Source organism: Lissotriton helveticus, chromosome 3_1, assembly GCF_964261635.1.
Source record: "Lissotriton helveticus chromosome 3_1, aLisHel1.1, whole genome shotgun sequence".
NCBI classification, from domain to species: domain Eukaryota; kingdom Metazoa; phylum Chordata; class Amphibia; order Caudata; family Salamandridae; genus Lissotriton; species Lissotriton helveticus.
In genome coordinates, this window is record NC_136061.1 from 459671100 (window position 1) to 459695384 (window position 24285).

At 47.8% G+C, this 24285-nt stretch overlaps 1 protein-coding gene across 6 annotated transcripts in view; it reads left to right on the forward strand.

Moving 5' to 3' along the window:
* Positions 1–24285, forward strand: part of PIKFYVE (phosphoinositide kinase, FYVE-type zinc finger containing) — a 2266845-nt gene that overhangs the window by 58479 nt on the left and 2184081 nt on the right. For all 6 annotated transcript variants that reach the window (XM_078680343.1, XM_078680347.1, XM_078680342.1 and 3 more), the window contains exon 4: positions 18999–19114. In XM_078680343.1, the coding sequence (XP_078536469.1) occupies positions 18999–19114 (116 nt within the window). The remainder of the gene's footprint in view (positions 1–18998; positions 19115–24285) is intronic.

Sequence of the window (24285 nt, forward strand, 5' to 3'; positions counted from 1 at the left end):
CAGGTTATCCACTCACATTGATGCCTTTTAATTTGTTTGGCTGCATGCCCACCTCCTGAGCTTTGCTTAATGGTGGCTCCTCTGTCTCTGTTGGCACTAGGCTCTGGGCTTGGCCCTGCCACTGTTGTCACATGTCATAGTCAGTACACATTAATGTGTTTTTTCTTACACCCACAGGCCTCATGCTGCGGCTCCTGTTCTTGGGTGGACAATCTTTCAACTGCCCCTTGTTTCTTGTGGCTTCCACTGTGGTGTGTGTTCAGGCGGTATTCTCTACCGTTGTTATGATGTTTTGACCCTTGGAACTTCGTTCCTCTTGGATTATAGGGACCAATGTTTGGATCCTTCTTGAAGGTCTCGCTGCATTGTTTCTTACGTTGGCACTGAACTTTCTAGTTCTGTTTTCCTTTCGTCTGTGTCTGGGCGAGAGAGGTCTCACACTGTCCCTCGTTGGATTTGGTGTCTTTACAGTCCCTTGTTCACACTGCCTGGCCGTGGGTCTGATGCCCGTTGTCCTGGCTTTGCAGTTTCCACTGTTTTTCGTCAGCAGTTGACGAATATGTTCTCCTGGAACTTGGTGGTTGGTTCCCAGACCCTCCTCCTATGGGGTATGGCTTTGGTATCTAAGTTAAGGAATCTGCAGCTAGATGTCTCTATCAGATGGGAGAGCTACTTACCTTCGGTAACGATATATCTTGTAGAGACAGTCTAGCCGCAGATTCCTTAACACCCGCCCATCCTCCCTGCTCTGCAAAGGCCTTTTCATATGGTGTTTTTCCACCTAGCTCCACTTTCTGGTGGCCTTGGTCTTCCGGAGGTGTGCTCTCGCACCTCACTCTGGGTTAGGGTGTGTTGTTTTGCATGGGGCCCTTCAGACTCCCCTCCGTCCTAGTGTTTGGTTGGTTGCGTGTTCTCGCACCTTCCTTTGGCGCAGGGGGTGTGGTCCGGCTTTTGAGCCCTTTGGCTCTCCACTCCGTTCACGATTTAAAGTGGTTCAGGTCTATACTTTTTACTACCTTCTCATGTTGTTCCACCTGTGCTTCTCACGCGTGGAGTTATTCTGTTTTGCTTTCCCTCCCACCACCCACACTTATGCCTCTTTCTTTATATGGCAGTTGGTTGGGTTGGGTTGTCTCTGGTGCTACAGTCCTTAAATCTCTGGAGGGTGTGTGTAGTGAACTTTCTAGTGGGCATTCACTTCTAGTCACTTGTCTTGCAATATGTTGCTTCAATCTTGTGGTTCTTTAATTTCACTCCTGTGGTGACAAGCTGTGCCTGACTTGTCATATCTTTCGTGCCGCAGTTTTACCCCTCGAGGTCGGGCACGGCTTGGCACTTTGTTGGGCCCTTGCTCGCAGTACGTACTCTGTGAGCTCTTTTCAGTCCTTCCAGGTACTGGGTGCCTTTTGAACAATATTGCTCTTTTTCAACCCACTGTTCCTATGCTATCGCAGTTTTTCGCACGGCTCCGCGTTGTGGCGCGGAAAAGTTTCCGGCAGAAAACTGACGTCAGCTCGCCGGGAGGGGCTTATATGGCTCCATTGATGTCACTTCGGTGGACGACGTCAGGACGAAGCCGGTCGACGCCGCCTCCTGGCGTGCAGAGGTATTGCTGGGGAAAAAAGATTTTCCGGATTCAGTCTGACGCCTGGGGAAATATTCTAAGTTAAGGAATCTGCAGCTAGACTGTGTCCAGATATATCGTTACCAAAGGTAAGTAACTCCCCCTTCTAGTCTCCAAACTTCCATGTGTTCTTCTCTTCTGATTGTGTCACCTAACAAACAATGAATATACTGCAGACACCCACACAGTGTTTGAGCAGTCTGCAGCTCCTGAAGACAAGGACATTGGCTGCCTGGTCACTACTACTGGTACAGGTCATCTAGTGACTCCTTAATACCAGCAAATTAGATTTAAACAACAGCTTCTGAATATCCCAATGTGCTAGCATTTCACAGAAATGTATCTTGACAGCTCTCTCACATCGACGAGGACATCACAATGCCTATGGCTCCACACTGCATGATGTAATTGGAGTGGCAAGAGGCCCTTGTTGGTGTGCTGACGTCCGTTCCCTTTTTTTTGCTCCTTCGACACGTAACGCTTTTGTGATGGGCTCTCCATAGAGTTAGGAGTCTTTTGCCATTTTTTCCATAAATTTCAATGTTGGAGGAAAAATATTTCCACCGAGGAAATCTGAGTTCGAGCTGTGTAGAGTGTGTGAGAGTCAGATGTCAATCACTGATCTTCATGATGATTGTCTTAGTTTGGACCATGACGTCTGCTCATTATACCAAAAGATGAACCCTAAAGCGCTGCAGGAGAGAGAACCAAAGCCTTTTGTGGCCAAGGCAAGGAAGAAGAAGAATGGACATCAAAGTCTTGTCTTCGCTCAGAGTCGCCCTCTGCTATTCCTTGAAGTAATTGAAGGGGAAACATGAGTAAAAGCAAGGATTATGGTTCCCAGTGTTGGTCTTTAAAGGCTGATTCTCCAAGGTTGGTGTCTCCACACCTTAAGTTGAATTAAGATCAAGGTGAGGTGACTCAAGCCCCATCTCCAGTGGCAGCGTTGCCTTCTAATCAAAGGCCGCCGCCAACTTTGCCTAGACCTCCTGATCTGAAGTAGGAGGTAAATCCAGTTCATTCTCCTCCTGCTCAACTGGAACATGAATATCCAACTTTCCCTGCTCCAGGATCCAACTCGTCAAATGTCTTTAATACTATTTATAGCATTTTCAGCAAGGCAATGACTCCATCTGGAGTGTCTGCGGGCCCATGGGTCTGCTAGCCTATTAATTGGGACTTTTTCTGGGACAATATCAGCAGGTGCCGTTCCTGCCTTTTATGCTAATGGAGGCCAGGTATCCTGGCCTGCTATAGTGCTGAGGAATACGGCTCATTTGCCAGTGGAAGTTCAGCAGGAGGCGCCAGTTGCACCCTCCACGATGTCGTCTTATGCAACTCTGGGATCGCATTACATGACTCCAGTTCCTTTAGCCTCTTCAGCACAAGTGCCAAAATCTCCGGTGCCATGTCTGATGGCTGTACTGGCTTCACCAATACCATTAATGAAGTTGAGATGCAGATCTCGAAGGGGAGCTCAGAGGCTTCATAAAAGGAGCAGTACGTTTTGGAGAAAGAGACCCTGAAATGGAAGATGGATAAATAGTGTCACTGGATCGAGAATTTGAGAGTTTGAAAGTGCCAAGTGGTTTAAACACTTCCCTGAAATAAGAATTGTTGTCTCGAAAAAGCATTCCACCACCAGAGGTTGTCATAGGATTCAGTAAAAAGGAAGGCGGCTAACATGTTGGTACTGCCTCTTCCATCAACTGAACTTCAGTCTAATTTTCTCACAGATGTGCTGCATTCTACTACTTCCACATCCGAGTGTTTACTGCCTTTTAATGAGGCCTTGACTGAACCAATTTTAGAGATTTGTCAGAAGACTACGTCATCCTCTGCAGTATCTAGACCAATTGTTAGGAGATACAAGCCGGCTCCGGGGAGATCCACTATTTTTATCCACTCATCCTTCACCTAAGACATTGGTGGTACAAACTTCCTGTTCTTTCAAATGAATTCCTGGTCTTTTCCAACGTGTTCAGAAGATCGGAAATAAAAAAAGATGGAACAGTCAGTTAAGAAGGTGTTTTCCTCTGGTACCATGGCTTTAAAGTCACCAATGCAACTTGTTTGTTGGGACGGTACATTCATGCATTGAAGGACTCGGCCGAAACAGTAATCTCTAAACTACCTGAGGATATTCAGGGACACTTTACAGAGCTGTTCAAAAATTCAGGCTGCTGCTCAACAGGTCATTCAGTCGGGCCTGGACAACCCTGATTGAGTTGCAAGAGCGATGGGGACTTCATTTGCTACAAGGAGGCATGTATGGTTTAGAGGGTCTGGTTTCTCAGCGGACGTGGAAAATGCCCTGATGGAAGGCAGCAATACCAGCAACAGTCCAATCCCCTTTACAGGAGTTATAGGGGACAGGGCATTGGTAAAAAACGAGACTCTGCTCATCAGCTATCTTCCTCTTCCTCCTCTACCAACATCACAGGAAAGAAGCCATATTTTTACCATCTTGGAGCATGCTTTGCTGGTGGGAGGTGTCTCCATTTCTACCACAGTGGAGATCCATACCATTGAATCAGTGGGTGTTTAATATTGTAGAAAAGGGGTACGCCCTACCCTTCCATGAATTTCCCCCACACTTACCTCCCCAACTAGGTTTTTGTTCTGAAGACCATCTTCTTCTCCTTCAACAGGAGGTCCAATCCCTACTTCAAAAGGCTGCAGTGGAGTTGGTTACAGAGCAGGAACGGATCCCGAGATGCTATTCCTGGTACTTCCTTATTCCCTAAAAGGACAGACAGTAACAGTAACAGTAAAGTTTTATTTTTGTTACGGTACTCTTACGAGGACCACAAATAAAATATACATTTATACATTCCGTATTAATACATTTTCAATGAGATTTTCAAAAACTTAAAAAGACAGACATTTGTGGCCAATCCTAGACCTCAGATTTTGAACTGGTTCCTCAAGCAGGAAAAATTCAAAATGCTGACCCAAACACAAGTGCTTCTTGCGCTGGAGAAGGAAGACTGGATGGTCTCCATTGATTTGCAGGATGCTTATTTTCACATTCCCATTCTGTAATCTCACAGGAAGTATATCCACTTCCTGGTGAGGTCACATTGTTTCCAGTTCGCGATCCTTCTGTTTGGTCTTATTTCCACACCTCAAGTCTTCATGAAGGTGATGGTGGTGGTTGCAGCACATCTCAGAAGGTGGCGGGATACCAGTATTCCTTTACCTGGACGATTGGCTGATGAAAACAAAGTATCCAGAGCTGATTTTGCATCATTTGAAGTTCATAAGTTAGTTGTTGCTCAAACTGAGATTTTCCATCAACAAGCCCAAGTCCCACCTAGAGCCCTCTCTGCGCGCCCTGTTAATATGATCAGTACTGGCCACTACTGTGAGTCAAGCCTACCCTCTTCCTGAGAAGATTCTGGACATTCAGACTGATTGTAGTATTTCAGAATGGAGCTATAGTTCCAGTCCTGAAGGTCTTCCGCCTGCTAGGCCTGATAGCCCCCTTCATTCTGTTTGTTACCCATGCATGCTGGCACAGGAGAGCCCTCCAGTGGTACGTTCGCAGTCGGTGGTTTCAACACAATGCAGATTTCATAGTCGGTCAGGATCTCCAGAGACACTACAGTGGATCTTCAATTGTGGGGTGTGTCTAGCAATCTGTCTCTAGCCATTTCACCTTCCACCTACTGTGGCCACAGTGATAATAGGGGCCTCCACTCAAGGGTGAGGATCTCATCTGGGGGAATCTGGAAATCAAAGGACTTTGGTCTCCAGAATAATGATTGTTTCATATCAGTCTGCTGGAATTGCAGGCGATACGTCTGGCTCTCAAGACCTTCCTCCATTCGGAGTCTGTTGTGCAGGTCTTAACAGACAATACTAACACAATCTGGTACATAAACAAACAGGGAGGAGTTGAGTTCTGTCTTTTCTGCAGGGAAGCTCTACGACTCTGGTCCTGGGCACAGAATTAGCATATTTGTATAATAGCAAATCACTTGGCCGACGTTCTTAATATGTGTGCGGACAGTCTCAGTCGTCATTTGTCAGCCATTCACAATTGGTGTCTTTAACTGGAAATGGTACTTGACAATTTCTGGCTGTGGTGGACCCCTCATATAAACCTTTTTGCCACTAACGCAAACACACACGGCCTGTCATTCAGTAGCCCCTAGTATCTAATGTAGGGAGCTTTGGGGGATAAGTTTCAATTGGACTGGGGCTTCCATCAATTTTACGTGCTCTCCCCCATACCTTTGTTCCCTGGGTTCTGAGGAAGATTCACTAACACCAGGCCCAAGTCATATCAATAGCCTCTCCTCTCGCAGTGCTAGGGGCAGTTTGCACACGTACATGCCTGGAGATTGAATGGGGGCAACCTGAATTCTTTTTCACTTCCTCCTTATCCTATAAACCCCTTAAAGGCCAATTAGTCTGATATTTTGCAGTTAGCTCTTTGTGCAGTGGAGAAGTGTGGCTCAATGGTTACAGCGGCAGACCCTGATGCAGAGGTCTAGCCCGGGACCAGGGTTCAATTCCCCGCCTCGGCGGGTCTTGGGCTCAAAATTCCACGGACCTGATATTTCTTGCCTCTGTGCCTATTCCAATCATGGAGTCCCACTCTGCAACTCTGGGCAATAGCTTGCTTAATCTCCACAACGGCCCCCACAACGCTAAGGATGCCTGGCCTCCACCTTGGGGGTGCCCAGGAGTGGACACCTCACAGGGTAAGCCAGGATGGGTTCCACAGCGTTATTCGTACAAGCGCCTTGAGACCCTTGCGGGTGCGTAGTGCGCTATACAAGTATCAATTTACATTTACATTTACAAGGGCTATTTGTCTGCCTTTTCGGCCCTCTTTTGTTTACCTGATCAACCTTCTCTGTTTGTCCCCTTTAGTGTTAAGGTTTCTTAATGGACTTACTAACAAATACCCTCCCACTCTGTTCCTTATGCCTCAGTGGGATCTTAATTTGGTTCTTACTTATCTGATCTTGTGTGTTCTCTATTAGAACCTTTACATAGCTATCCTTTAAGACTTACTTTTAAGACCTATTTTGTAGTGGCTATCACGTCTGGTAGATAAGTTAGTGTTAGTCCTCATTTCACAATTTGGGCCAATCCATCACTCTTCCTACTTCTATCTTCCTCCACATCCAGCTAAAGAGGAAGAAATACTTCATAATTTTGACCTCAGAAGAGCTGTTAGCTTTTTTGTGGACAGAACTCTTAATGGTATGCTAGATGATCAGCCATTTGTTGGCTATGTGGGCAAGGTGAAAGGAAAAGCAGTGCATAAAAGGACATTATCCCGATGCATCATCCTTTGAATTAAGTTTTGCTATGCCATGACTGGCAAAGAACTTACAGACGGTATTAGAGCTCATTCCACTAGAGCTAGGTCTTCTACTTCTGCTTTAGCTAGAAGTGCTCCTGTAGTTTACATCTGTAAAGCTCCAACTTGAGCCTCCCTTTTACCTTCGGTAACGCTTTTTCTGGTGGGTACAGTATCTACCTGTGGATTTCTCACTGACCCACCCTCCTCCCCGATGCTTGTCGTATATATCAAAAAGAAGTCTATTTGTATATTATGTATATATTGCACATGGAGCCAGAGCCACGCCGACAAACGGCAATTCCAGTGCCGACAGGGCCCCAGTGTCCTAGGTCAGAATCTGAGTCCTATTCCGAAGGGCTAGGCCTTGAGGAAGAATGGGAGGGGTCGCTGTACTCTTTAAAATACCAGCCTTACGATCAGGATATGACTGGTGTGAGGAACTGGATACATCTCCAGATACCGACATGCTTTCTTCCCCTACCATGGTTACGGATGAGTGAGCTACATACGTAGTGGTGGTGGGGAAGACGGCTGAGGTCCACGACCTTCAGTTGCTCTCAGTGGCAGTCCAAACCAATATCTTGACAGAGGTGCTGGAACCGGAAGTATCCTCCTCTGAACCCCTACTCCTGTTCAACAAATCCCTCACGGACGTCGTCCTGGGAACCTGGTCCAAACCGCGCTTATCAGCACCTGTGAATAGGACGATTGCCCACCGCCCGTTCCAGGGGACCTACATTTTCTCACCCAACACCCTACCTCGGAGAGCTTGGTTGTCCAAGCTTCCACTTCCATGTCGTGTTCCCTGCTGCTCCACAGACCGGGAATCAAAGAGGTTGGACAGCTTGGGAAAAAATAAATTCTTCTGCTAGCCTTGTATTGCGGTCAGTCAACACCGCATGCTTATTGGGTTGTTATTCCCACACTCTGTGGGAACCATTTGCACACATGCTGCCACAGGTGCTGTAGGAGGCCATGGCCATTCTCTCAAGCAGTCACAGACAGGATAGCTGCAGTGAAGTTCACTATACGCTGTGGATTGGACACGACTAACTTGCTGGGCAGAGCGGTTTCGTCGACAGTTTTGCCACGGCAGGCTGAGAACGTCTGGCTCTTCAGATTTCCAAGCTTCCCTCATGGACATGCCCTTCGATGGCACCCATCTCTTTGGCGACAAGGCAGACTCTGTGCTAGAGTGCTTAAAGGACTTTTGGGCTTTGGCCAAGTCCTTGGGCCTCTCTGCTGCCTCACGACATTCCCTGTTTGCCGTTGGCTACTTTTGTGGCCACAGAAGCGTTTTTCAACCTCGCCAACCCTATGCCAGCCTCTGAGCCACACATGCTTCTCATCCTCTGCATGGATAAGGGCCTCATGGGTCGGGTAGACAACGGTCTGGTCCAGCAGATACCCCCACCACCAATGTAGCCTCCAAACCTTCCTCATCTTACCATTTTAGATAATGGGCGTCCAGTTGGTGGCAGGATCTGCCATCACCTCCACCCCTGGCAGTCCATAACATCAGGCAGGTGGGTTTTGCAGATCATCTGAGGAGGATACTCCCTGCCCTTCGAGACTTCAGCTCCCTCCATAGCACTGTCTTATTACCGGCCGAAGGAGTATCACTTGTCCCTCTCTTGGCCAAGGGAGCTGTAGAGAGGGTACTGGTGCCAGAAGTAGGCTCTACTTTCTGGTACCCGACAAGGGTCTTTACCCTATCCTAGATAACTGAGCCCTCAACTACTTCCTCAAAAAGGAAAAATTCAAGATGCTTGCATTTACCCTGGGTCCACAAGATTTGATGGTAGCGCTGGACCTGCAGGAAGCCTATTTTTACATTCCTGTCCTGCCTGTGGTTTACGGTAGGCAATGAGCTTTTTCAGTTCATTGTGCTCCATTTTGGCCTTTCCAGGGCCCATCGTGTGTTCATCAAGGTGATGGTGGTGGTTGCAGCTAGTCTACTCAGGTGAGGGGTGCCAGTCATTTCCCCATCTTGACAACTTTCTCCTGAGACTGTCATCTCTCCCCTCAAGACTAAGGCAAACCTCCTGCATTCGCTGAGCTGGGGTTCACTATCAACATGCCTAAGGCACACCTGACTCCCACTCAGACGCTCCATTTAATCTGAGTTGTTCTGAACACAGTGCAGTTTCAGGCTTATCCTTCCGAGTTGTAAGTACAGGAAATTCATACTATAAAACTGTTGTTTCAGCCTCTATCCTGGGTTTGGGTGAGACTGACTCTGAGACTGCTGGGCCTCATGGCCTCCTGCATCCTGCTGGTAACACATGCCACATGGTATATGCAGGCTTTGCAGTGAGACCTGAAGTTCCAGTGGGTGCAGTATCAGGGGAATCTCTCAGACATGTTCCAGATCGCGAAGGAAACTGCAGAGGACCTGCAGGCTTTGGCTCCACCCTAATGTGTGGAGCCAGGAGTACATGTTTTAATTAGGCAGAAACTGTGGGCTTTCCCAAAAAAGTACGTGTCCTCCATGTAGCTGAGATCATGTTTTGTAGCTATCTGATTTGCTAAAGACGTCTTGGGGACATTCAGAAAGTTGACCTAGGAATGTATTCTACCCATTGCTTACTGTTGGCTTTGTAACTCACATTTTCTAGATTTCTATTTGAATCTTTTTCTTATCTTGTCACATTTGCAGTGCATTCAAAGACCGAGGTCAAGTGTCAGGCTGTGTCTTCTAGGGAGCCTGGTGTTTATTTTTTTTTCTCTGACTTCAAAGTGAGAAGATTTATGTCAGTTATGCTGGCTAGTGGGGTTCTCCTTGAGGAAAGCTGTACAGGTGTTATTTTTTTTCAAGCACACTACAAAATGTCAATATCTGTACATGAACTGTGCTGACGTTCAAATCAATACAGTGGTGGTGACATTTCCACACATTGTTTATACACTATATACTTTTATCAGTAAAACTGTATGTGAGCTCAATGTAATGGTCATTTCAATTGAAGATGTGTTGTATGCAATGGCAGAATATTACAATGGCATGCATACTCCATGTTACCCCATTCCACTATGCCCAGCAGCACTCCATACCACAGCACCATACTCTGCACTGCGTCACTGCACTCTTCTCCGCACCTCTCTTTGCCACTCCACTCTGTGCCAATGCACTCTACCACACACTGCTCTACTCTGCAGCTCTGCACTCTTTGCCACTGCACTGCTCACCACTCTGCGCCACTCCACTCTGTCACCCTACTCTGCAACACTGCACTTAATACCACTGCCTTCACCCTATGCCACTGAACTCTACACCAATGTATACTACACCAAATCACCCTATGCCACTGCACTCTACACCAAATCACTCTTTGCCACTATAATCTACACCACTGCACTATGTCAATCAAGTCTACTGTGTGTCACTGCACTCTACACCACTCTAACTACTCCTCACCACTGTACTCTCCGCCACTGCTCTCTATGCCACTCTACTTTTGCCACTGCACTCTATGCTACTCTACGTCATTGCACTCTACCCTAATGCACTCCATGCTACCCTACTATACATCACAGCACTCTACGACATTGTACTCTGTAACACTGGAGGCGACGGGGAGGAGCCCAATCAAGATGGCCGCTCGAGCCTAGAGCTCCGGAGCGACGACCGCGCAATTCCACAGGAATCTCGTCTGGGAATCCTTCAACTGCCAAGAACTAAGCCCGGCGAGGCACCGGAATGCTCTGTGACTAAAGAAACTCGGCCGGGTTATGGTATTTTGCCTGCTGGAACGAGAATGGCACCTTGCCCGACGCAGACGTTGAACCCAAAATAGCGGCCGCAAAATAAACACCGAGCAGCCGTGAATCAGCACCTGGCCTGCTATCGTGATGCAAAAGAGGAAATAGCAGTGATAGCTCCGCAGGACCGGAGCCCCCAACGAGAGAAAGACATTTCGCTGAGTGACGGAGGTGAATCCGTAAGACAGCCCGGCAAGTACTGCATTAGTGACGCGCAGCAGGAGTTGCAGGCGCTGCAGCGATACACAAAATGGTGCCGTTCTACAGCGGTCGCCGACCTTGAATATCGTCAGAGATGAAAAGGCTGAGTGCTATCAGTGACAGGATAGGAAGCGAGGGCAGAGAGCCAGAGGAATGATAGAAATACATGCTCTTACAGTTGGATAATTTGACATCGGGGTCATAATACGAGCATCATCGCAAAGACAGCAGCCGCCTTTAAAGGGGAGTCGGCTGAGGGGTGAGTGCGGACGCTGCACGCCAACAGGGTTGCTGTCCCCTATTAATTCCCACAATTAGAGGGGAGCTACAAAGACAAGGGGGGCACGCCGAGTGTGGCGAAGTGCCATGACGCCTGACTCTAAGATGGCGGCCGGAGTGTTTCCCGGGGAATCCTGACTACATGATACCGTCTCTTAAGGTGGTGGGAAGACTCGGGGCGGGGGGTGGGGGGTGAGGAGTGGGGGTCGAAGAAACCCAGTGTGAGAGGTGACAATTTGACTTCTTGCATTGGCAAATCTGAGCAATAGGATATGCCGGACTGCAAGATGACCGCCATCGGTGACAGCTAACACGAAGAGCCACACCTTGACTGGTACTTTGAGAAGTCGAATAGACGCCCTATCGAGATCATACTGAGAGAGCATTTTTTAAAGCGTAGACCCTGGCTTTGGATGCATCTGGCGAGCTGAGGGGTCCGTGTATCCCTCGCAGATGGTGGATATTGCCTCTATGCTACCTAATAAGGCTACATGCAGCCAAGGTATCACAAATCTGTGTACCCATGGAGAACAAGCAATCATTAGAGCAGGGGAACGCCAAATCCAGCATGGCGATGACTAAAGAAGACCAGTTGGCATCTATGAAGGACTTCAAGATAGAACTACGCCCCGTTATTCATGGACCGGAGTTTGCATACTACTCGAGCCAAATGAGCGTCGACCAGCTGAGAAGAGACGAGTGCCGGAGAGATGGAAGTTGAGATGGGCGGCGCTTCCCAGTCTTCCCTGCTGAAACCATAAATGTTGTACATACTGTGGAGTTCGAGCAATCATGGCCGATGCCCGATGGAGCTGTTTAGTCAGCAATAGAGGAGTCTGGCTTTGGTTCACTTCAGCCTTCACCTCCCCAGTCGGACATTGGACATAGTTCTTCCTCTTTCTCCCCATCATGCTTCCTTCCCTCCTCCACCTCCCCCATGTATTATCCTGTAACTTCCACCTACCTGTTAAACCAATTAACTGTTTGTACTTACAGTGGAGCCCGCGTACCCTTGACCGATGCCCGGGGGAGCTGTCCCATGCAGCTATAGAGGAGTCTGCCTCTGGTCCACCCCTTTGGCCGTCACCTTCCTAGCCGGACATCGGACATTGTTTTTCACGGTTCCTTCACGGATTGGCTTGCCTTTCACCTTAACTCCTTGTCTGCTTTGTTCCCCCTTAAATACTTTCCCACTGCCGGTCTGCTTGACTCTATCTGCTTTCACCTCACCTGTTTCCCCCCCCCCCCCACACCTTCATTCCCTACAGGAAGCGCGTCATGGCTATTCTACGCACTAGCAACCTATTTTATTGTGTTATCTCATGGTTTTCTCCTATGTCTATAATTTATTCCTGCAACGGATGTAACTTTTTGAATCATGTAACTTGCTGATCCTCATGTAAAGTGCTCTGATACCTTCGAGTCTAGCCAGCGCTATATAAAACTCTGCAAATAAATAAACACTGCACTCTCTGCCACTCTACTTTGACACTCTACACCACTGAACTCTACGCCGCTGAAATCTACCCCACTGAATCCTACCCAATACACTGTAAGCCACTGTAATCTACTCTGCACTTTGGGCCTCTCCATACCACGCCACTCCATAACCCTACACCACTGCACTCTATGCCAATCTACTCTGCACCATTGTACTGTATGCTACTATACTCTAGTATATGCTACTGCACTCTACGCCACTCTACAACATTTCACTCTATACGTCACTTTACTCTGCATGCCACCAAGCTCTACACCAATGCACTGTATGCCACTGCACTCTACAGCACTTCATTCTTTGCCACTGAACTGTGACTAAACCCTGCACCCATCTACCCTGCCCAACTCTACCCTGCCCCACTCTATGCACCTCTCTGCTCTTGCCACGCCACTCTACCTTGCACCACTTTACGCCACTCTTCTGCACTCTAGGTTAATGCACTGTACGCCCCTCTAGTCTACGCTGCAACACTGCATTCTACACCAATGCACTCTGCCACTACTCTATACCACTCTACCCTGCACCACTCCATTCTACTCTGAAACAATCTATTTTGTGCTACTGCACTTTACGCTGCTCTACTTCACTCCACGCCACTGCAATGAAACCTGCACCACTGTACTTGAAGTCACTCGTCACCACTGCATGCTACCCTGCACCACTCCACTCAAACGACCATGATTGACCTAGGGCTAAAGACCCCAGTGGACCCACGCACCCATACTAATTGTAACAGCACAAATGTCATATACATAGCACCTGCCCATGCGATCTCAGATACATAGGCATGACTTTGAGAACAATCAAAACCAGAATCAGCAAACACAGAAGCACCATTTGCTGCAAAAAAACCATGACCAAGCTCATGACTTATTTCTTGGAATCCCACAACACGGAAAATTACCTGAAATGGACGATCATAGAAAAAATATTTACACAAAACAAAGTTCAAGACACACTATTGTCCAAAGAGTAGAGATGGATGTATCGCTTGCAGAAAATTAAACTGACTTTAACGACGACATGCCATGGAACCAACTGAATAATCTTAATAGATGAACCCATGATCTCCATGCTGAGCCCAAAGATAGGCACAGACTGACCCCCCTGAATATGAACCTCCATACGAGACCGTTCTCTACACCACAGGATGTCTCTACCTTACAAAGAGCAAAAGAACGCAGACGCCAACCAGCAACTGCAACCTGCGAACAACATACCTCAAAAAAGAGAAAAGAACGCAGACGCCAACCAGCAACTGCACCTTGCGAACACCTCATAAAAGTGGCATATTCCACATACTGGCGCAACTACATCCCCACGCCACCTCGTCTCCCTACAGCAGTTTCAAGAATGACAAATGCATTACATCAATCCATATAACAAAAGGCAGACGGCCCCCCTCCCGCTAAATAACACATAAAATTCAATTCACACACCTTCTTCTAATGGTTTATGCTCCCAGATGGAACGTGCAAACGAAATACACAAATAGCAGCAATATTCCCGGATGGGACCAGCAATTGAATTTTAACATGCCCCCATGGCTTACTATTTCTGACGTGAAGAGCAAACTAGTTGGCTCACATACTTCAAACTATATACAATATATAATTCCCACATGGGACCTGCATGTGACCAAAGCATGTCCCCCATGACTAGCACTCTGTCACAAAAAATAAATATGCCGTCATCAACACGGCTCACAATATGCAGCATACAATATAAAAATGAGATATTGTTCTAACAATAATTCCCTTCGTTATTTACCTATAAAGTGGCTTATAAACTTTATCAAGAGTATGCACACTCTCATCCACAGATGGGAGTATGAACAATACCTCTGACGCTCCCATTTTGCGCTATTGGTTTTTGTGTTTTGTTTTTTGTTCTTGTGTTAATAAATTTTCACACTTTCTGCCACTTTTACCAAGAGCACGGACATCTGCGTTCACACACCAGAGAACGAGCGGCCTCCCTGCCACTGCACTGGCAACCGGTACCTCTGCCACAAGCGACGTGCTCGCAATCCTGTGGCACGGGATGTCAGGCCAAGCCCCCGCTCACCAACCAATCATATGGAGACACAAACGCAATGTGGAAATGGCACACAAGCCCTGATCCTCAGTATTTTACCATGGCACTCCACAGACAAGCAGAATAGCGGGGGATTGACCTTTGACAAAGTAAATGACTTCCTTCCAGAATACCCCAGCAACCTATTACGCTACACAAAGAGCTCCAACCACGATCTCCATGGCGACTCCCTTATACTTACCCATCTTGCAATTTTTGTTACTTTATTTTTTCTTCAGAGTGTGACTACAAGGCCTCCCCCACGTAGCCCCTCGTTGGGATCGTACGCCTTGTCCCACCGTGGTGAGGGCCCTGAACCTCCAGTTATCGATCTACGGGTTTCCTATCTCACTATTACTCAATAACTATCACAATACGGATAACAGTGTGTATGTATGTATGTATGCATGCATGTATGACACTAAGTAGCAGTTATTATTGCATGAAGCACGATAGTATTACTGCGTGTGTTCTTCTCCATAAATGTAAGGCAAAACAATAAACCTGAGAATGCGTCCCACTGCTACAGAATCTTCATGGTGAACACCAGACACTATCGCTCTCTTGTGCCCCACACATGATACCAGTCGCCCTCACAGCACATCACTACAAAGGAACAACAACGGTCTATCTTCACTTGCTAAAGGCAACATCAGGCCTGACCGCATAAAAAGTCACTACATGGCCTTCAGGTGTTTGTCTGTTTCTCTCAATATTTATTCTTTCAGGTAATTCCTTGAGGAAATCAGTGACTGGTACTAGACTTGTAAATCAATTCTTCTTGTGTTACATGTTAATTGCATGATCGCACAGCACTCACGTCTCTGGGGGAAGTGACCTCTTCGCATCCCACCCTGACGAAAGCACAGGACCATACATAGGCCAGCGATAGGGCTGTAACATGTTGGTGTTTAGTTAGGGCCCTAGGACCATAATATCCTCAAACCCTACCATAGTCTCTGTTAACCTACCCCCTCACTCCAGGAATAAAGGATACTTTAGGAGTGAGAGAGGAATTTTATCTTTAAATTTACGCCCCATACCAATATATTTTCACAAGTGCTCCCTGAAACACCGTCGAGCCCACCCTGACTTTTAGGAGCCGGGGTGAGCCCAATGATGAAGCATGTCACTATTTGAGTGAGTATGGGCTATATTAACTAAAGGGTCTCATACTCTTCCCACCATACAACTCGGACACATTACTCAATCAGTAACGTGCAGACTCTTCTAGGTGTTGTGTAATTTTTCAGAACACCGCCTGACACAACATCGACGGTAGTTCTCCCCTTCCTTTCTTCTTCCCTTTTTCACAACCAGAGGATGCTACAAGGACCCAGAAGTGATATCTTTTTGTGAAACTAAGTATTCAGGGAGGATATATCCCTTCCCACCTTCCCCTGGAGGCCTATCTACCCCTGTCGTTGCCCTACCAGGCCATGACTGATTGTGAAACAGAACCCCACGCACTGCACCTACGCCTACTACTTTGCGCTACTGCACTTTACACCACTAAACTCTACAACATTTTACTCTATACCACTGCAATCTGAATCACTCTACACCACTGGACTTTACATCACTGCTCTCTGCACCACTTTACGACCCTGCATTCTGCATGACTGCATTCTATGTCCCTGCGCTCTATTCTGCACCACTCCGCTCTATGCCACTCTGCTACACTCTACACCACACTACTCTACACGTCTGCACACTTCCCTGCACTCCTCTGTCACTTCACTCTACTATGCACCACTCTACTCCGTTCAGCGCCAGTCTGCGCCATTCCACGCTACACCACTTCAGTCTACTCTGCACCGCTCTCTTCAAAATCAATACAATCTACCCCAATCTACTATGCACCACTATACTTCCGTCACTTCTAGGCCATGTTACTTTACTCTTCGACACTCCACTCTACTCTACGACACTCCACAATACTCCACTCTGAAATGGTGTACTCCATTAAACACTGCTCCTCTGACACTCTACTCTGTGCCACACCACTCTACAGCAGAGTACAGCACCTTACTCCACTCTACGCCAATGCACAACACTACTCCATGATGCTCTACGCAACTCCCTCTGTGCCGTTCCATGCTACTTTACTCCACTCTATTCTGATGCACTACTCCACTCTGGTCCACTCCACTCTTTGCTATTCCACTCTGACAATCTACTCCTCTGTACACCACTCTACAACACTCTACTCTAGTCCGCTCTACACCACTCTGCCACGCCACTCTGACACTCTACTCAACTATTACACTGTGTTCAACTATACGTCCTTTCACTCTACGACACCATACTCACTCCACGTCACTCCACAACACAGTATACTACTCCATAACACTCCACTTCGCTTATCTCCATGCCACACAACTCTATTGTGCGCCACTCCATAACTCTCTGCTTTTTTTCATTTTACAACCCTCTACTCTTCTCTCCTGTACCCTACTCACTTTTAGCCATGCTTAGCAGCAGCCACTCTGGTGTACAACATTGCTAAAACTTATTGGCAAAGCCAATAGCTCTTGAATAGGCAAAACTTTTTAGGTCGAGCCTAGTGCAGCACACATGCGTTGCTCTAGGAGACCACCTTTTGGAATCGGTCTGCACTTTTCTAACACACGTGTTTGTGGCGGCATCCACCTTGCGGGAGCGAGCAGCGGCGCGCAGGGGCCATCTGTTTATAATTAGCGTGGCCGCGCGCGCATGTTTAAATTTCTCTACTCTCTCTCCCCTGCCTGTCTCACCCTCGCCCTCCCTCTCAGGCACCCGGTTTCCAGCTCTGGGCCCCGCCATTTCACAGGAAAGCGAAACTTGTTCGCTTTTCCTTCCTATGTCTTTCTGTCTCGTGGCTCTGTTTCTTAATTTGTTCGTTGTCACCCTCTTTTTCTTTTTATTTAATAAACATGGTCTAACTCTGTCCTGTAAAGGTTTGCTGTGAGACGAGACTTTTTAATCATCGTATTTACATTTTAGTCGCCCGCAGGAAGCGGAGCGCTTTAAAGAAGTGCCTTTCGTGCTGTGGGCAGTGGTGAAATGAAGTTCAATAGGCGTGCAGTTTCCCCCACCGCGGTTGGACCAGTTTCTAGCTCCACACCATCTAGCTCATCACGCCCTGGAAATCACCGACAGGCTTTGATGTAGAAGCAGATGTGTGAGGGTTGCAAATCCTTGGACTGGCCTCATGCGCTCGCGGAGACCCGTGCACACATCGCGCAACCGCGGGCGTCTTGTAAAAGGCACAGTGGCCTGGAGAGCGTCAGAAATCTATCCGCGTGCAAAGCTACTGACTGAACCTTCGAGATTAAAACTACCAAAATACCTTCATCCTGTCCCGACGAGGGCTTTTCGCTCACATACCCGACCAGGCCTATACTTATTTCCTTCAGTGTTTATAAAATGGTGCCATTCGGAAACACCAACACACTTGGTAAGAGGGAAATGTGCAAAGCAACTCAGCTGCGCCCTGAAAAAACAACAGTTTAATACGAAATAACACCATGCGAAAGAGATTGGGCAATAAATACAAACAAAAAACTATGTACCTTAAAATCGAACTGATAATGCACTGCACACAAGCAAACTCATCATTGTCTAACGAGCCCAGAGACAGGTGTGGCCTAGGGTTCAGAAGCTGAAACACTCCAGATATACCCGACTACATTTATAAAAACTGCCTCGCACAGCTGCATAACAAAGCCATGCATAGTTGCCATGAACAACAAATGTGTATAATGCCCCGGCTACGGCTACTTCCAACATGCAAACCCAACTACACACGAGATACAGTTTCTAAAAACATTAAGGTCTAAACAAAGGATGCACACACATCGACACCCACACACCCAAGCACACATGTGCGAACACTTGCTCGCTGCGCACCCAGACACAACAGTCCAGTCGTTCCTTCAGGGATTTCTTCTTGGTGGTGCGGATGAGCTGGTGGTGCTTGCCATTTATGTTGTTTTCTCCCGCAGCAGAACCGATGAGAGACTGGCAGTCATTAACCTACATGGATGTTTAGGTCTGGCTTGACAGTGTAACTGCCACCGGACCTTTTAACCTACGCCAATATTATTTTACAGTTCTTTGTTTCTACTGAAATGCATATCTATTCCCATGCTATTTATTTGCAATGCTTGACATTACAATAAAACATTCCTTTAAAGCGAGACCTATTGGCATTACTAATGCGTGTTTAATGAATGCTTTTCTTTCCGTAGAAAGTCGAAGGAAAGGTGATCCTCCCTTGGGAGGCCATGATCCCCGGACAGCTGTTCAACTTCGAAGTTTTACTGTTCTTAAACGCCTCAAAGAAATAATGGAAGGGAGAAACCAGGTACTATACTATTTTAATCACTATTGGAATACACAAAGTTAGACTTGCTCTCCCTCTAAGCAATATTTTGTAAATTTAAAGAGCAAGACAAATAAAAAGTGTGAAGCGTCATAAGTAAACATAAAGATAGAAAACACCAGGTTATCAGACAGTTTTTTTTTAAAATGACCCGACGGGCACTGTTCAGAACATCTAACAAGCCGTAGTCCAGTATCTGGAACAGACTAGATGCTTCACCTCCACTCCCCTGGTCAATGGTTAAAACAGGGAAACTTTGAAGAGCAAGTAGCATTGTGAAGTATATTGTCTAAAATTACAAATCTATTTAAAATATAAATTGGGCTTAAAAGTGACTTGCACATAATAAGGACTGCTTTTCGTTCTTTCAGAATCCATATCCATTCCAAGGGTTAATAAATATAAATAAATATATATATATATATATATCTTCTTTTTTTTTTAAGCAAGAAAAATATACGCCGCACTCAGGAACTGTGATGACTTAGTTTATGTGGCAAACTCCACAGCAAGTTTCAGTCTGTCTCACCGACGCGTTTCGGGCACACGCCCTTTCTCACGACACATACATTAAAAGTGGCCTGTAGTAAATTAATTTTACAGTAGGGTGCTAGAGAGCTTAGCAATGCAGCAAATTGCATTGCAGAATACTTCATTGGAATGATAATTTTAACTATAATAAATGTTTTTGAATGATAATTTGGACTGTAATAATTGCTTTGTCTTTAATATCAAGTGCAATGCCACAGTTGTGTTTCCATATGCGGTAAATAACTGGTATTTCTATTACCCAGGCACAGATTGTTGAGTTTTAAAAGTATACCTATAGAGAAACATTAATACACTGATGTCTTTCAAATGAGTTTTGTACATTACCTTCATAAGTTATACAAGGCTACTGTTTAGGTCGAGCAAACCAGAAAGCATAACTATCTGGTTGAAAAGGACTTTTTGTCAGTTTATCAAGAATTTACAGTGGGCTTAAAGCCTGCTCATTCTTCGTCATTGGTTGAGTTTATTGTCACTTTTCATGTGCTCGTTATTTTTCAATGGCTTGGCTTGTCCATCTTGTGTTTGTCCCTCACTTGGAGTATACGTTCTTCACTTGTGTCCCTCTACTGCTGACTTTCAGGACACTACTTTTTTCTTTTTGCTTAATCGTTGAATGAGAGTGCACTTGTGCTTCAGTTTTTGCTCCTCTCCCCTTGCGCTTTGTTTTTCTCTCGCCAGTGTACTTGCTTACACTCGTGCTTCATGTTCTCACTTGTGTTCTTCTCTCTCTTTTCCCGTGCTGCAATTGCGCTCTCTCCCTTATGTGCTTCTAGCCATCTCCATGTTGCTCTAACTTGTGTGCTGCGCTGTCCCTCCCCAGTCCCCTACCTGTAACTATCTGCACCCACCATTTCCTCTGCTGTCTCTCCTCCTTGCAGTCCTGTTTTTTAAATTACATGTGGATACTCAGAAAAGCACATTCACGGTATTATTATTGTTTTTTTACCGATCATCTTTGGAGCGGTAAATATGAGGCCTTCGTGCCATTTTGGAGGCACACAGATGTGTGATCATTTATGTGTCAATGCGTGATGATGTATGCATATGGATATTTAATCACACATGCAAAATGAAGTGATCCCCTCACATTTCTTTTTCTGTTGCTCTCCCTCTGTTCCTGCTGTATATCATTGCCATTTGTAGTTCTCGCCTGGCAAAAGCAGCACATGTGCTGCTCTTGCCATGGAGAAGACCTTTTGCAATTGATTCTCCCAAAGCCTTACATGCACGAGCAGGGATGGACAAAGATGGCTGCTCTCGCCATTTGTCCAAACCTAACCACATGAGCGTGCATGTAAACTCGCCCACAACAGCAAAGAGCTCTTCACTATCGTCAAGGAGTTCTCCAACCCCAGCACCGGCACCAACGACATCACTCCGTCACAAGACCTCTGCGACTCCCTCGCCTCGTTCTTCCACCGCAAGATCGCCGACATCCACAACAGCTTCGGCGCCCCACCCACGCACCCAACCGTCGAACCAACGCCCCCCACCGCCACCCTTCGCACCTGGACCACGGTGACCACCGAAGACACAGCCCGCACGATGAACACCATCCACTCCGGATCACCGACCGACCCCTGCCCACACCACGTCTTCAACAAGGCCGACTCCACCATCGCACCCCAACTCCGGAACATCATCAACGCCTCCTTCAACACTGCCACCTTCCCGGAGAGCTGGAAGCACGCCGAGATCAGCGCCCTCCTGAAGAAACCTACAGCGGACCCCACCGATCTCAAAAACTTCCGCCCCATCTCGCTCCTCCCTTTTCCTGCTAAAGCCATCGAGAAGATCGTCAACAGACAGCTGACCGCCTTCCTCGAGACGAAAGGATCCCTCGACCCCTCGCAGTCCGGCTTCAGAGCCAACCACAGCACCGAGACCGCCCTCATCGCAGCCACCGACGACATCCGGACCCTGCTCGACAAGGGGGAAACAGTGGCCCTCATCCTCCTGGACCTCTTCGCTGTGTTCGACACGGTCTGCCACCGCACCCTAGTCCAGCGCCTCAGCAACATCGGTATCCAAGAGAAGGCACTGGAGTGGATCATCTTGTTCCTCGCCGGAAGAACACAAAGAGTCCGCCTCCCCCCGTTTCGCTCCGAGGCCACCGAAGTCATCTGCGGCGTCCCGCAAGGATCTTCACTCAGCCCCACCCTCTTCAACATCTACATGAAACCTCTCGCAGCCATCGCACGCCAGCACAACCTCAACATCATCTCTTACGCCGACGACACCCAGCTGATCCTCTCCCTCACCAGAGACCCCGACACCGCCAGAACCTGCCTACACGAAGGGATGAAAGACGTCGCCGAGTGGATGAAGGACAGCCGCCTGAAACTGAACTCGGACAAGACGGAAGTCCTCATCCTGGGATCTTCGCCCTCCGCCTGGGACGACTCCTGGTGGCCCCCAGCCCTGGGCACCGCACCCAAGCCAACCGACCACGCACGCAACCTGGGCTTCATCCTGGACCCCTCCCTCTCGATGACCAGACAAGTCAACGCCGTCTCCTCATCGTGCTTCAACACCCTGCGTATGCTTCGCAAGATCTTCCGCTGGATCCCGACCGAGACCAGGAAGACTGTCACCCAGGCACTCGTCACCAGCCGACTGGACTACGGAAACGCCCTCTACGCCGGAACCACAGCCAAGCTACAGAAAAGACTCCAGCGCATCCAGAACGCCTCCGCCCGACTCATCCTGGATGTCCCCCGACGCAGCCACATCTCCAGCCACCTGAGGAACCTGCACTGGCTCCCCGTCGACAAGAGGATCACGTTCCGGCTCCTCACCCACGCACACAAGTCTCTCCACGACCTGGGCCCCAAGTACCTCAACGACCGCCTGACCTTCTACACGACCACCCGCCAGCTACGGTCCACCAGCCTCGCCCTCGCAGCCGTACCACGCATCCGAAGAGCCACCGCCGGAGGAAGATCCTTCTCTTACCTGGCTGCCAAGACTTGGAACTCCCTCCCCATCCACCTTCGGCTGACCCAGGACCATCTCGCCTTCAGGAAACAACTGAAGACCTGGCTGTTCGAGCAGTAGCATACCCCTCCCCCCAAGCGCCTTGAGACCCTCCCGGGTGAGTAGTGCGCTAAACAAATGGCATGATTGATTGATTGATTGATTGATTGATTGGAGAGGACCTTTTGCAATCGATTCTCCCAAAGCCTTACATGCACTCGCAGGGATGGACAAAGATGGCTGCTCTCGCCATTTGCCCAAACCTAACAGCATGCGCGTGCATGGAAACAGGAAGGGAGCACACTCCTGACGTCTCAGCCGGGTCGCCCCTTCGCATTCTGGTAAATGCAGTTCATAAGATTCAGGACAAAGTTCGTAGGTATTACACCAAGGTTGGTGCAAGCAGGTGCTTAGTATAAGGTGTCTCTAGACACGAGACATGGCTCGTGTTTCTGGATAGTATCCTTCATCAGTAGAGATCAATCTGGGGTGGCTAAGAGGCTGCCAAACAATCCAGGCTTCGTTTCCTCTCGGGCGCAGAGGTGCTTCACCTATAGCTCGTCAGCTACGGAGGCTCACGGGAGCCCTAAACAGGAAACAGGGAGGGAGCACACTCCTGACCTCTCATCCTGGTCGCCCCATTCGCATTCTGGTAAATGCAGTTCATAAGATTCAGGACAAAGTTCGTAGGTATTACACCAAGGTTGGTGCAAGCAGATGCTTAGTATAAGGTGTCTCTAGACATGAGATATGGCTCGTGTTTCTGGATAGTATCCTTCATCAGTAGAGATCAATCTGGGGTGGCTAAGAGGCTGCCAAACAATCCAGGCTTCGTTGCGTCTCGGGCGCGGAGGTGCTTCACCTATAGCTCGTCAGCTATGGAGGCTCACGGGAGCCCTAAACAGGAAACAGGGAGGGAGCACACTCCTGACCTCACAGCCGGGTCGCCCCTTCGCATTCTGGTAAATGCAGTTCATAAGATTCAGGACAAAGTTCATAGGTATTACACCAAGGTTGGTGCAAGCAGGTGCTTAGTATAAGGTGTCTCTAGACACGAGACATGGCTCTGTTTCTGGATAGTATCCTTCATCAGTAGAGATCAATCTGGGGTGGCTAAGAGGCCGCGTGCATGTAAGGACAGTAGACAGTCCGCTGCCATCTTTTTAAACTTTAAACACGGCGTGCTTTCACTTGAAACGCAGTTTTAAGTAAAAGCATGCCGCCATGTTTAAAGTGAAAACCGCTGCCATGCGCGCGCGCATGCACTGCACACCAGCCTGGCCGACCTCCCTTGTTAAGAGACGGGGCTGCACATAAGGAGAGCACAAGGCACTGTGCGGCTATTCGCAGTGAAGAAACAACAAGCGTTGACATGGCAGTGATGGGGTCGCTTTCTTTCAGGTTTAGATTAGGGATGTAGCATAGGCCCTGAATTAGAAAATGGCATTAGCCAGTGTAACCTCATGACTCGCTGTGTGATCTTGGCCCGAGCCTTTTACACCTCAGTGATGTTTCTCGTCCTCACTAAACCAGAGGCGTTACTACGACATCCGTCCTTGGGAGGACAGTGGTCTGCCCTCAGAGGCGACAGAGCCCGATGACCCTCAAATCCAAGCGGCTGTGCT